Here is a 14,024-nt window from a genome sequence, read left to right on the forward strand (position 1 = left end):
TGCACCTGAACATTTTGGGAGCACCCATTTGATTATTGGATGTCTACTCACGCTTAAATTGGCACCTTATGCACTTGAATATATAATATTTTATAATATAATGCATATTAAACATCATGTTGGCTGCTAACCTTGCTGCCACCCCTTATGCTGGTGTCTTTGTATATTTTTCTTACATTTCATCGTTTTTATTTAATTTCCATATATTTGATTTTTTGTTGCTATTTATTTTTATATGAACACCATTGAATGTAATGTATACATCCATTTTATAAACAGACACATGGATGGAAGGCTCTATATGAGTAAAGTGCATCTTTTATTCTGCTTTTGTAGACTACTGCCTTGCTTTAAGCTTGTATTATGGACCTCCAGGTTAGGTGTGGATGGGTGGGTTGTGAGTGGGGGAGTTTTTTTTAAGAGGATACATTCTGGCTCTTTTATGTGGAAGATAAAAATACACCTGTATGAATACCCGTGGATTGAAGCACACCCCCACTTTAAAATAAGGTCTCTCTTTATGTCACTGCTTGTTGAGACTAAAGTGACTAGATTTACTCAAAAGACATGAGACCAATTCATGAACCTGTGAACCAAATCTTCCTACAATAATCTTGTCTCTTAAAGGTGGGGTAGGTAAGTTTGAGAAACCGGCTCGAGATACACTTTTTGTTATATTCCATGGAATGCTTTTAACATCCCGATAGCAATGAATATCTTCAGTGCTTTGACAAAAAATCCATAAAAAAATTTCATCTGTGGAAGCCGTAGTACTGTAAAAAGCACGACCAATAATTTTAGCCGGCCCGGCTAAAATAACTGGATGGCCTACCTGCCTGTCAGCCTTCCATCTTTGCACAAACTTATCTCGTGCCCTCATTGGTCATGTGTGCGTTCGTGTGTGTTGGAGGAGGGGCTCTGAGGAAGTGGCAGATTTTTTCCGGCTGTGTATTTTCAAATTCTAACGCACTCGAGCTGGTTTCTCCAAAATGACCTATCCCACCTTTAAATGTCATATGCAGGGACAGTAAGTGATCATATTCACAAAGTGAGCAGAATTACTACCAAACACAGTGTGTAGAACATAAAGTCACCTGTTGCTAAAATGATATCCCACAGGTGAGTCACTTGGCTCCGTCACTGTGTTATGACATCATCGAGGCCAACTTCTACAGCAGTCAGCTGGCGGATGCGTACGGCCTGGACGTCCTCGACCTGCACTTCCACTTCCGCTTCAGCCTGCAGCACCGCATGCCGGACGGCGTTCACTGGGACGCCCTGGCCCATCGGCGCATCAGCAGCCTGCTGCTGGGGCACGCTGCTGACACCTGGGGGGTACACCTGCACGCCCCCCCCTCTCATCCAGGACAAGGTCAGTGCAAACACAGCGGCTGGACAGTTATACTGAGAACTGACATGTTTTAAGCCTTTGATTTCAGATGGAACACGGGTGTGTTTCCCACAGAATTTGATTCTATTTGTGGGGGGCACTGCACCGCACCCCCCCCCCCCCCCCCCACCGGAGTTGAGGATCTGTGGGATTTATTCTCCCAAAAATATAACTTACAATTTAGGCATTTAGCAAACGCCTTATTCCAAAGCGATTTACAATGACCAATTACAGGGACATTCTCCCTGGAGTAACCGAGGGCTAAGTGCCTTGCTCAAGGGCACACTAGTAGTGGTGTTCCAGGCAGGAATTGAACTCGCCACCTTCCGATCATCAGCCCACCTCACTATCCATTAGAACACAAAAAAAATAATAAGAGATCCATTTGTGGCGGACGATATTTAATTGTGTACCATGGATGTTTAATAAGAACTGGATACAGCGTCAGAGGCGAGGTCTCGTTCTTTCCTATGAGAGCTGCTCATTGGCGCATGAGGACAAAATGGCCCAACTTTTGAGAGAGCGAAACTTCACAGATTACCCATCATGCCTGGCTGTCAGAGCAGAAGAACCTGTATGTACAGTGACAGAGCATGCGCCCCTTAAGCCCCGCCCCTGGAGCTCCCACTCTCGGCTCACTAGAATGAATGGAGACAGAAAATAAATCTAGATTCAGCTTTTAGTGCATTTGACAACTTTAAGGACCAAATGATTATAATAAGGGCTATAAAATAGTTCATACTGTGTAGTTAATTTTTTTTTTTTTAATTACCCGCTGATTTATAGACGTCTCTTTCCCAATGTTAGTCAATGGGGAAAAGTATTTCTGGGCCGGGTGACGTCACAGACTGAAATTGTAGTACCGCCGTTTGGATTCAACGAATATTTTCATCAGTCCGGCGCACTTCCTGGGGGCTTGGTCAGTCCGCTGAGGGCTTTACCTCTGCTACTGCATGACCTCTTTAATGACTCTGTTTATGCCCCTGTATAACTGATCAATAAAACGGTGGTCAACAACAGGGAGACCTTTCCTGTAACTGATTGATCATTTATAAATAAGTTCATGTCACACAATACAGTATGATTTGATGTACATTTAAATGACTGGATTTCAGTGGGAGCTTTTCCTGTCGATGGACCTGAATACTGTATTAAATGCTTTTACACCAACAACAAAACTCAACACTTTTATTTCGGAAAATGGTTAAAGTTGAGTTGAAGATTATAAATACCCTTGTGTTGTTTTACCTGACTGGCAAAGTGAGTTCTTGCACTGATAAGGATGCCCTCTATTCCAGGAACAGCAACCCACGCAACATGAAAGAAAAAGAAAATACAAGCTGCTGAAAAAAACAAACATTTAACTTGCATGATAAAAAAAAAGAAAGAAATGTTTAATGCATGAGATGAGCATCAGCACATCAACACTAAACACTGCATTCTTTGGTCAATGTACGGGCAAAAGGAGCAAGCCTTTGTTACTGTGCATTAGGGAATATCTTAACTCTATAAAGGTGTTAGATAACTCCTACACAGCCCTAATCAAATAACTGTTCTAGTCATATATCTTTGTAAACATCCACAACATCCTTTCTGAAGGTTGTACTGCAGTAAAGCACAGAAGCCAGTTGTGCTTTAATACTGTTTGACTTGAACCGTTTTCTGAATGCTTAGTTCTTCAGGGTTACAGAGAAGACTTTGGACAACACCTCAGACCTGATTGGCCTAGTCCAAGAGCTCTGATGGACTCAGGTCAGTAAAGTCTAAGTTTCTGTATCGTCAGCCATGCCAGTTCATTGGCTCCAATTGGAATAAGTGACAGTACCGTAGTACGACAGTAGTTACTGTTGGGACCAGTTCTCTGTACCCTATACATATTCCTGCATAAGTGTTATTCCGTCTTTACTTCAGGACCACTCCAGAGATATGGCTCCCTCCGATACCAACAGAGTCACAGCTCAGACCCACTTCAGCATCTTCCAACTAACTCAGGTATAACAACCCTCTCTTGTTATTATTGTGTAACATGTTGCGTTTGTTATTCTTTGTTAATATGTTTGAATATGCAGGAAGAAAGAATAATAGCAGTTTTATTGCCTGCATTGCAAAAGACTAATTGCATTGTTTTGTAAAAAGACAATAGATTCTGTAAACGATAAGCAAGGCAGATGTTCTTCAGTCATCCGTTAGAAAAGATAACTTGCACATTAAAAGGAGAACTGGTTATGTTTGAAATGGTTTTGAATTATTTATTGTTTTTGGAAGAAAAGAAGAAGAGTTGTAAACCTTGCATTTTTTTTCTCCGTATGAGCTCTCAAGACCATAATATGTCAAGTCATTGTATGCCTTAATGTGTGCTTGTTTCTCTTAGTACACAAGGCTATGAAAGATGCATTCATGTTGATTGCAACTTCATCTTAATTGTTTATTTGTTTTGTACGTCTCTAAGGTGGAGCAGAGCACATCAGAGCCCTGCAGCATCATGCACAGACGGCTGGTCACCACTTCCAAGGTGATTGATTGATGCACACACTACACTATTCCCACATTTTCTTAATGATTATAAGGTGGTGAACATACTTGCAGCAACAAGCTTTAGGATTTTAAAAGATACAGCAGCTTTAGAGAGGAAGAAGTGAGATATACCATTTGCTTTGCCACATATCAATAAAAAGCAGACTGAGAAACACTTACATTTTCAGACATTGATAGCTATCTTATTTGTCTGTACTGCTGTGCATTACATCTCCGGTCAAATTGAAATACTTCTTTAGCTTTTTTTTAGGCAATGCAATGCAGATGTATTTGTATATACACATTTCATACCCAAAGTGACTTAGAGGTAATACAGCAAGAAGCACAAGAAACAATAAAACATTATAAGAAAGCGTGCAAAAGCATATAAAGCAAAAACAGTAAGGGCAAACATGTAAATGGTCTGTAAACACTAAGTCCCCAAATTCCCTCCAGATGAAGTTTCCTCTAAAACGTTCAACTCTATATTAATCAAAAGGTAAAGCGTTTTTTACTGTGAAAGAATCAAATCAAGTCCACATTTCACAGTGTTTACTGAGCTGCATGGGGTTCCTAAGCCTTAATCAAATGGAGTGGTGAGATACACAGTATTAGATGTTGAGGCCCAACATGTTTACAATAAATACAATTGTATTTATTTAAAAATCTTTTCATACAATCATACGTATTAGGATTCATGTGGACCGCAGGGTGAGGGCGAGCAACCATTAAGTTTCACTTTATTTGAATTCCAAACTTGCAAATGACGAATATATTTTCACTGTTGTCTACGTTCATAAAGCTTGCAAAAAAGCAACATTATAATAGTATAGGTGCAAGTATCTGTGTTCCAGAAGTCCGCTGTACAGAGAACTGTAGTTTCCCCACAGCAGACACTTTTCAAATGTTCCACAAAAATGTCTGTGCTTAGTGCAAACTAAGCACAAAAATGTGTTCATTGTAAATATGAAATCAAACTCTTACCACTTAATGTAAGCCCTTTTTAATTTCAGCATTAATTTACTAATTTAAAGATAGTTTTTACTCCGTTTTAGCAACAATATTTTATTGTATTTATTTATTCATTGTACTTTTAAATCCATGTATTGACTTATTTAAATATTATTTATTCAACTCTTTTAATTTCAATGTATTGACTTATTGAAATAGCATTACATTATACTTCCTTTTGCAAACTATCAGAGCAATATAAAGTAAGTATAACGTTTATAAGGAGGCTGAACTCTCTCCCTTCTCCCCTCTATCTCACCTCTGCACCCTGCCCCCACTGGACCGGGACCCACGCACAGACACAACAAATCAGTCACTTTTACGCTGCTATGGACAATTTTGCACTCCCATTTACTATGTACGTTATCTTTTTACATATATCCTGCTTACTTGAAGTAAACGGTTATTCTGTGGGTCTTTTTGTAAATTATTGAGTGTTCTTGCATTTAAATGTTTTTATTAGACCTCGGAACTGTGGGAAACACTATTTCCATCTTTCTGTGTGTACAAACATATTTTGAGATTGAAAATAAAGTTGACTTTGACTTTGATAAGTCCTTATTTTACACAAATGGTGTCCCAGTGAACATAGTTTGTGACCGACAATAATAAAATCAATATGGAATTAGCCATCAGCGTATCTGGTCACAGTGCTCTGCAAATGAGCACACTGATTGATACTTAATATCCTTACAGTGATTTATAAAGACATGGGGCACACAGGCAAACATTTCATCAGAACAACTTCATCTTTTGAAGCGCACCGCAGCTCTACGGATCTCTCACAAAGTTGAAACATCTTACCTGTCCTGATTCTTTAGAGATTTCAGTCTGTACGCTTCAGTTCCTTTCCTTTGCTACCCAGGTCTCTTTATCTCCTCCCCTGTGGCAGCACCTGGCTGATTACTGACTGATGTCTCCTGCAAGAATTGTGAACTTAATTTCTCCTCCCATCTCTGATTTCAATGTTATTTAAATGAACATATTTGTACTTTATATACATTTATATATATATTATTATTTGTCCACTTGAATACATATGTATTCATTCATTGATTGGAGCCCTAGGCTCCGTTTGACTTGCAGATAGTGTCAGTGCAGTCGGATTCTCTTGAAGCCCGGTCGTCTTTTCCTAAGTCCTTTTGAAATATCCTAACAACTATCCCTTAACCCTGTGACATTTCACACAGAGGTCAAGGATTAGTGGATAGGAAAAGACAGATTATTGGACAATTCTCTGGTTTCAGACGGAGGGTGAAAGAGGTGCTGTAAAGAGGCAGCTTTTTGAACATTAAAGCATGGAGACATGGGTCCGAGTATTGACACAAAATTCTAACATGAACCAGCAAGTGAGCAGAATAGGGTTGCTCTAAAAAGAACAGTTATTAAAAGCAATCTTTCAAACTCTAATTTGAGCTAGTCTGCATTATTGCTCAAACTCTAAATAATGTTCTCCTCATGGTTTACATAGCAGTGATTGTTTCTCTGTTGACCTGGTATGTGCAGTTCCTCTGAAAGTATTTGGACTTCCACATGCTTTACCTAAATTGCCTCTTTGCCTACACACCATCGCAAAGTTGTTTTTACAAGCAAATATGAAACGGCTTTGCTGTTTCCTCTGACAAGCTCATATTATGTTATTTAGAGTGACACGCTGGTTTCTAAAGTTTCACAGTTAAGGTCTGAGAAAAGTATAAAGTTACTAGGCCTGCAGCTGTGTGGACAGACTGCTGAGATTCAGAGGTTCACTTTTACCCTAAAGGTTTTCACCGCCTCTGAAGTGCCCTTGCCCAGGCACATTATCACCTCCACCTGCTCCAGAGGAGCTGCTCACTAGCCTTCGGATCAGACTGCGGTGGAGCTGAGCATCTTGGGCGTGTAAATGAGTGTAACTGTATGGTCAGGGAATGACTGCAAAACTTAGCCGGACTCTCAACTGAAACTCATTTGTTGTCGACCAACTGACCGAGAGAAGCTGTAGCGCTGCTGGTTGTGTTTATTTTTTGATCCAGGTGGGAAAGGTTGGTAGAATTGCACTCTAGCGCACCATACTGCAATCACAGCCAGTGGTTACTCCACAAAGAGATGATTATTACTGATTACACATAGCCATCCTGCAACAACACACTTTACTAGAAACAAGCTGTACAATCGATTGTGGAAGGCATCAGCAACAAATAGAAAAAGAGCTGGAATGATGCTTCTGTGAAGTCTCTCCAAACCAGGGTGCTCTGGGTAACCGTGACATCATGGGGAGCAAACACACACTGCTCCCAAACCTCAACCAAACCTTAAAGGGGCTTCAAAGAACCTGAGTAGTTAGTGATTACCATTTAGCAGGTTGGTTCCAAACGGAAGGTAAAAAACACAAATATGATTTACTTTACTTTTTAACTACATACAGCCTCAAAAAACATGCTTTAACATTCATCAACCACAATCAATCGGTGTCAGAGAAAAAAACTTCTACTTAAGTCCAAGTTATCATACACAGTGTAGGAATACTGTGTTACGGGTCAAAGTCCTACATTTAAAATGATACTTAATGATACAGAGCACAAAAGTACCAGACCTAAAAGTGGCCATTTTCCGATGAATACATATGATATTACTGGATTATAAGTAGTGATGCATTAATGTGTTGATTTTAGCTGGTTAAGTCATCTCCATATCCTCCAACAGTCATTCTGAGCAAATCCATTTGATAACAAAACCCGGATTAACTGGGTTAACCTGTATCTACTGATGAAGATATTAATGGAAGGAAAACAGACAGATAAACCCCAGCAGTATGGACAAGCACTCTTTAGAGCATGACAGTAAGCAGGCTGTCTCTGTGAAATGTCTTCAACAAAAACCTACTGCTTTGCTTTCTTCTTCTTTAGTTTGAGTCCAAGCTACAGCTGGACATGATCAGTGAGGCTCCATAGATCTTTTCTTTTTCTTGGACACCATATGAAGCGACAACATTTCTGTCATGAGAAATGCGATTGTGACCTGCACTGCTGTAGCTTAAGAGCTAACTTCTAACATGCTAGGCTGCCAGGAACATAGTATGCTTATTGCATTTTGTGTGTGTGTGTGTGTGTGTGTGTGTGTGTGTGTGTGTGTGTGTGTGTGTGTGTGTGTGTGTGTGTGTGTGTGTGTGTGTGTGTGTGTGTGTGTGTGTGTGTGTGTGTGTGTGTGTGTGTGTGTGTGTGTGTGTGTGTGTGTGTGTGTGTGTGTGTGTGTGTGTGTGTGGGAAGGCTCCTCTCTGCTCCTCTGTGATTGATGATAATTAAACAGCTGATTTGTTTTGGTGAATGCTTGAATGTCTCCAGATGGCATTCTCCATGACAGTTGAATTTCATGTGGATTGAATTTGTACATAATTGCTCAGAGAAGCTTAAGTACAGTGCATTTTCATTATCTCCAAAAAAATGTGAAATGTTAAATAGGAGGCATTTTGATCAGCAAGCCACCTGAGGAAGGCAATACTGCTTCCTATAAAAGTCTGCTGTTTTCCTTTTCTATAGCTCTACTTGGCAATCAGAAGTGTCTGCCCCCTCGTCAGGGTCCATTGATTGCATCATACAGTAATCAGCCCTCATTCACAGCCTTCACCTGTCGGCCCGTTCACAATAGCTAATAAAAGGTATTTTGAGAGTTCTAAGCGCCTTTCATCACAGTAGACCAGACAATAATAGACCTGCTCATGTTCTGGCTGTTTGCACTTGTTTTTAAAAATTGCATTTCAGAATAGAGAGGAGACAGGTTCAACTGCCCTTTCATCTTCACCCTTATTTGTTCAATATATTTTGACATCACCCTTCTTTTCATGACTTATACTGCTGCTTCTCTAATGCAGCAGCATGTCACAATTGAATCTTTAAGTAACGGATACTAAATCATTGTTGCTGGGAGGACGTTTCCTCCGTCAGTCCCACACTGTCGGGCAGGGCTGTTGGTGTTTCCCCTCTAACAACATCCAGTCACTAGGGATGGGTCTCGTTAAGGTTTTAACGGTACTACTACTTTTGTCGATACCGCTTATCGGTCCGGTCTTTTAACGGTACTCTTATCGGTTCTTTTGGAGAAAAAAACAAGGTAAACTAACGAAACAAATTGTGAACAAAACTAACATTGCTTTTAATTTAAATTAAATACATAATATTTCACATAAAAAAACAAAACAATGTTTCAACAAATCATATTAAATAATCTGATGACAGAACTGTAAACAGAATAGCTGAAACTTTAACAAAATAAATAACTGAGTTACCTAATCATTAACCCATGTTTGTATAATGTAGTTACTCTGTGTGTTGCTGCTAGCATACATAACACCTGACGTGGAAACGTTACTCGTGGATGGGGCTACAGAGCTGCTAGAAAGACAGTCGAACCCGGTGCATTTCTCCGTCTGAATGTGGTGCACTTTTGCTAAATGTTTAGACAAAATGCTCGTGTTACCGCCCTTACATGCTAAAATCTTATTGCACTATTGGTCACGAGCATTGTCCACATCGAGACGGCTAAAGTTTAACCACACCTCGGAGCGCGTTCTCTCCGCCATCTCCGCAGTGGGTTGCTGCATGTAGCAGCTGCGTGTGTGTAAACTGCCCCACCCCCTCGCAAGCAGGCGGGGGAGAGAGATCTCTCGTCTGGATTGGAAAGATCAAAAATACTAAAAATAATCGCATTTTGCAGTCTTTTTGCGTATTAGAAACGGAGTTCGCGACACTAAAACTGCAATATAATGTTTGTGTAGCAATAATACATTTTTTACATGTCTCCAGTAACGATAAAAGACCGATAACGTCGGAGTTTAACAGTACCACGGTATTTAATAATTCAGCCCCCGGGGCCCGTTTAATACCGGGGCTCGCTACCCATCCAGTCCTTGTCACCTTTTCATACCTGATGGGTTTGCATCCCTGCTTTTAGATCTACTGTTGATTTGTTCAACTTACTATGTTTTGTGTTTTTGTGATATTTTGCACATACTATGTACTGTTTTTAAGATATACTATATCATGTCATTTTTGGACATGATATTTTTCCTGATATTTTCCACATACTACTGTGGTTGTTTGTGTTCTTTTCTAAATGCTTTACTATGTTGTAGTAAGTGATATTATTCTGACATATTACATGGTGTCATTTATTTCAACACACCATTTCTATGTTGTCGTGTTCTGCTTTTTTTCAGATTCTTTCGATATACTGTACTCTCATAATTTCCACATAATATAATATACATTTTTTCCTGATGTTTTCAACATACTATGTTTATTTTTTTTGTGCATATTTTTGTCATACTAACCTGTTATTTTTAGCTCATTTCCAAAATACTTACTATTTATAAAATACTATATATATTTGTTTTTGTGCCTGTTTTTGACATCCTATACAATCTCTTTTTGTTGCATACTTTTTACCTAATGTTTCGGTTTCTTGCATACTGCCAACATACTATATTATGTAGTTTTTCCCACATTTTTGACATACAACACTGTTTTTTTTGTCTGAAATGTTTGATACTCCAAACTGTTGATGTTTGCATATTTTGCACATACTATACTAATTTTTATTTGTGCATGTACAGTATACTGATAAGACCAACCCTATCCTTGTTCTCCTGTGCCTCCGTGTGTTGTGTAGGTCCACCCCTGCAGCGTGTGCTCTACGGTCAGCAGAACTCAGCTGCTGCTGGAGTCAGCTGCTCTCCCTCTCTACTTCCTGTGCAGCATCATGCTAATCCTGGCCAAGGTGTTCCTGCTGCTGGATACTACAGTCAGTGTAGGTACAGCACACAGTCAGCAACACTTCCCAAGCGTTTTGGTGTTATGACACTGTCTTCTGTTTCTGCTGACAGACTATAACCCATTGCCCCCTGCAAACCCGTGGCTTTCACAGCGAGATCATCCCCAGGCCAGAACCCCCTGGTCACAGGACGACTCCATGTTAAGTCCAGGTATGACGCTTTCTCTCTGTTATTGTTATGGTGTCAGCTGTAGCATTACTGAGGCACTGTGAGGATGTGGCACAGAGACGTTTGCATTACCCAGCAAGGCCCTCCTCATTCATGTGCTCAGTAAATACATTTGCTTTGTACTGACCAACTCAACTCACTTCTATAATATGTACCATCAGTCAATAACTCTGTAACAACAGTTGACATAGAAAATAATAATACAAATATATTAAAGCTCCATGTAATGTTCCAAAACAGACCTTTGTTTATTTCCCTGTACCCCATGCAACTCCAAGAAATGTGACAATATAGGGATTAGGCAGAACTTCACTTCACTCATCAATGTTGGTATTTAGTGTTTGAACCAAGTGATTGAACTTGGTTCTGAGTTACTACATGTCTTAGCCAGCCATGCCATGTATACGTTTATTTCCAGATGAGGCAGGCTCCTCAGAAAAACCACCAGATTAAGTTCCCTGGAATCAGAGTTTCCTATCCATCTCTTCATTGTTAAACTGTCCAATAATCTTATTATGATGCCATTCGTTTTCCTGTTTTATTTGATACTTTTACAACACACATACGTACATTAGATTTTCTCCTGTATTATTTTAGGTTTGAAAAAACTGAATTGTTGTAAAAAAATGATCTATCTCCGTGCTTGGTGTGTGGAGAGGCCAGGCCACATAATGAGGATACAAATGATGGATACATTTGAGGAATTTGACTATAGGGAAAACATTGACTTGTTCACCCAACAGTTTTCAATACTTAGCCTACGATTGGAAAGAGATTTCTTCCAATGTTCCAATGACATGATGTACTGGTTTTATGTGACTGGGAGTTAATGGCCAACTCCCCAAATGAACGAATGAAAATCGGCAATAAGACGTTGGTGCAGCTTTAGACAAAGATATTTTTTAAGCGGTGCATCCTACATTCACACAATGATTCCAATCAAGATTCTTGTTTAATGTTTCCCATGGGCAGAGATCCACACCCCTGTGGAGAGGATGCTATGTAAGTAACAACATCAACTGAAAGCTGCTCATTATCTCATGAATGCCAATGGTCCTGCAGTAAAACATAATGACTGTGGTCTTTGTGTCCAGGTGGAGGTTTGAAGCTCGTTCCTCCTTCCAGACAAGATGATCACTGTATGAGGAGGGGGAGGCGTAACTTCAGGAGTCACCCTTACCCCCCCATCCTTCCCCGGGTGACACCCAGGCACCCTACGCACGGGTGGTGAGCTGCAGACACAGAAACCCCTCACAGCAGGGACACAGGGACTCAGGATGAAATATACCTGAGTGATGTCTGATGACGTGTCACTGTGAGAAAATTGATTAGGAAATAATGCAGAGAAGAGGACGAGTGAGTATGAAGTCGCAGGCTGTTTCTGGATGTCACTGAGATTTGTAATTAAGGGTTGCTTGGAAGCACACAATACCAGCATTAGAATACACAGATCAGATTGATCCCCAATTAGAATTTAGGATAATGAGATTCATACAAGATGTTTTTGAAACAAGACTGATAAACCTTTTTTGCATCCTGTCTGAGCAATAGGAAATCCTCAGTGCTGTAGCTCACACACACACTGAGCCTGCTCATCGCTAGAGGCCTTCAGGTCTACTAAATGTAATCTACTGCTCTCCTTATCTAATGCCTTGATCTGTAGCCTCTGGCAGTCAGCCACCCACAGGTACAGCAAGCTCATTCGGAGCAGCACAGTCAGCATTGACCTAGAAATGTGGACAGCCTTTACAGCTGATAGAAGTTTTTACAAATCAGGCTTCACATACTTTTATGAGAAGAAGAAGAGAAGAGTCTCACTGCTCTACAACCTGAACTTGAATGAAGAGCAAAAATGAGAACACATATCAGTATTGAGCACTTATTTTATACTTCTGCTAGTTTGCTGTGATATGGAGCCACAGCATGTTTTCCTCTTGCACTAAAGAACTTAAACCATTTGCTGCAATGTTTTTTTTGGCAATATTCCTTCATTTAAATGTTCTCCATTTTTGAATTTGTTTTAATATTTCTTAAAGGCTCTTATTTGTATTTATTTATAAATCATCGTGTTGAATGCTTAACTCGTGTGAACAACATCCAGGGTGTCTTCCTGTAGATATTTGGCGTTTCCAAGCTGCCTGTAATATTTCCAAGCTAATTCTAAAAACATGTTCTGTGTTTTCGTCCTTCATGGTTTTCAATTAAAATATTATTTCAGAATAATTTGTTCATTATTTTTTCATTATATCTGTGTTGAAAACTAACTTCAAATAGTAGGGCTTTTCCCTTTTTTTTTTAGATGGTGTAGTTGAAGATAGACGGAAAGGGGGGGGGGGACAGATAAGGCCCCTGTTAAGGAACCAGCCTTAGTACAAGGGCCCCTGCTCTACCAGGTGAGCCCCAAATATATATATTTTTATAAAGTGACCGGCTAAATATGAACCATTTTTACATCACCCTGACACCATTGTTAATAAAGGTTTACAGTTGAACACTGTCCGGCAGCTGATCATCAGATCTCCAGATGTGAGCAGGGGTCCGGCCCCCCGTGAGTCACAGCCCACACTGACTCAGCAGCCCAGCGGCGACACAGCAAAAACGCTTCCCAATTTAGTCCCCCCCCACCCTGACTCTTCCGGGGGTTAGCGTGGGGCTCGCAGGGGCAACGGCTCCGACGTGACGGGAATCTGACCGACGACATTTCCATACACAAGTGTGTGTGTTCATTAGGTGTGTGTCTTATCAAGAAGTGAGAAGATGAGCCGCTAGCAGACGGTCCTCGTACAGATATTAAGATGATAGGCAATTAGGCCACGCTGCTAAGTGACTCGTGATTAAAACCAGAGCTGATTATTGAAGTGAAGGCAGCTCTCTTCTTCTCTGTATCAATCTGTATGGATAGGAAGAGATTAAAGGTAACATTACATGTGTAACAGTAGGTCCCTGTCTGCAGCACATTAAACCAACATAATGCCATTACTTTAAATGCAAACAGAAACAAGACAACAACCAAACTCAGTGTACACAGACATCACAGATGAGAGGGCTGATGTGGAGAGAGCAGAATTGTTCTGGGTCTAAAAGTAATAAAGTATCACAGTTACATTATTGTTGTTGTTCTGAAGAATGAGGGAG

At 40.2% G+C, this 14,024-nt stretch overlaps 1 protein-coding gene across 2 annotated transcripts in view; it reads left to right on the forward strand.

The window, feature by feature from the left end:
* The window catches only part of LOC307032238 (PC-esterase domain-containing protein 1A-like), a 45,665-nt gene extending 32,564 nt beyond the window's left edge, over positions 1-13,101 (forward strand). Inside the window, exons 6-14 of one of the 2 annotated variants that reach the window (XM_079670086.1) lie at positions 1,120-1,372; positions 3,065-3,142; positions 3,302-3,382; positions 3,840-3,902; positions 5,215-5,273; positions 10,559-10,696; positions 10,773-10,871; positions 11,862-11,891; positions 11,984-12,088. In XM_079670086.1, the coding sequence (XP_079526212.1) occupies positions 1,120-1,372; positions 3,065-3,142; positions 3,302-3,382; positions 3,840-3,902; positions 5,215-5,273; positions 10,559-10,696; positions 10,773-10,865 (765 nt within the window). In that variant the 3' untranslated portion in view covers positions 10,866-10,871; positions 11,862-11,891; positions 11,984-12,088. Of the gene's footprint in view, positions 1-1,119; positions 1,373-3,064; positions 3,143-3,301; positions 3,383-3,839; positions 3,903-5,214; positions 5,274-10,558; positions 10,697-10,772; positions 10,872-11,861; positions 11,892-11,983 lie in introns of both variants that reach the window. The other variant, XM_079670085.1, reaches the window with a different exon arrangement.
* The last annotated feature ends 923 nt before the right edge of the window (positions 13,102-14,024 follow it).

The sequence above is a fragment of the Notothenia rossii genome (assembly GCF_949606895.1).
Source record: "Notothenia rossii genome assembly, chromosome: 3".
Lineage (NCBI taxonomy): Eukaryota > Metazoa > Chordata > Actinopteri > Perciformes > Nototheniidae > Notothenia > Notothenia rossii.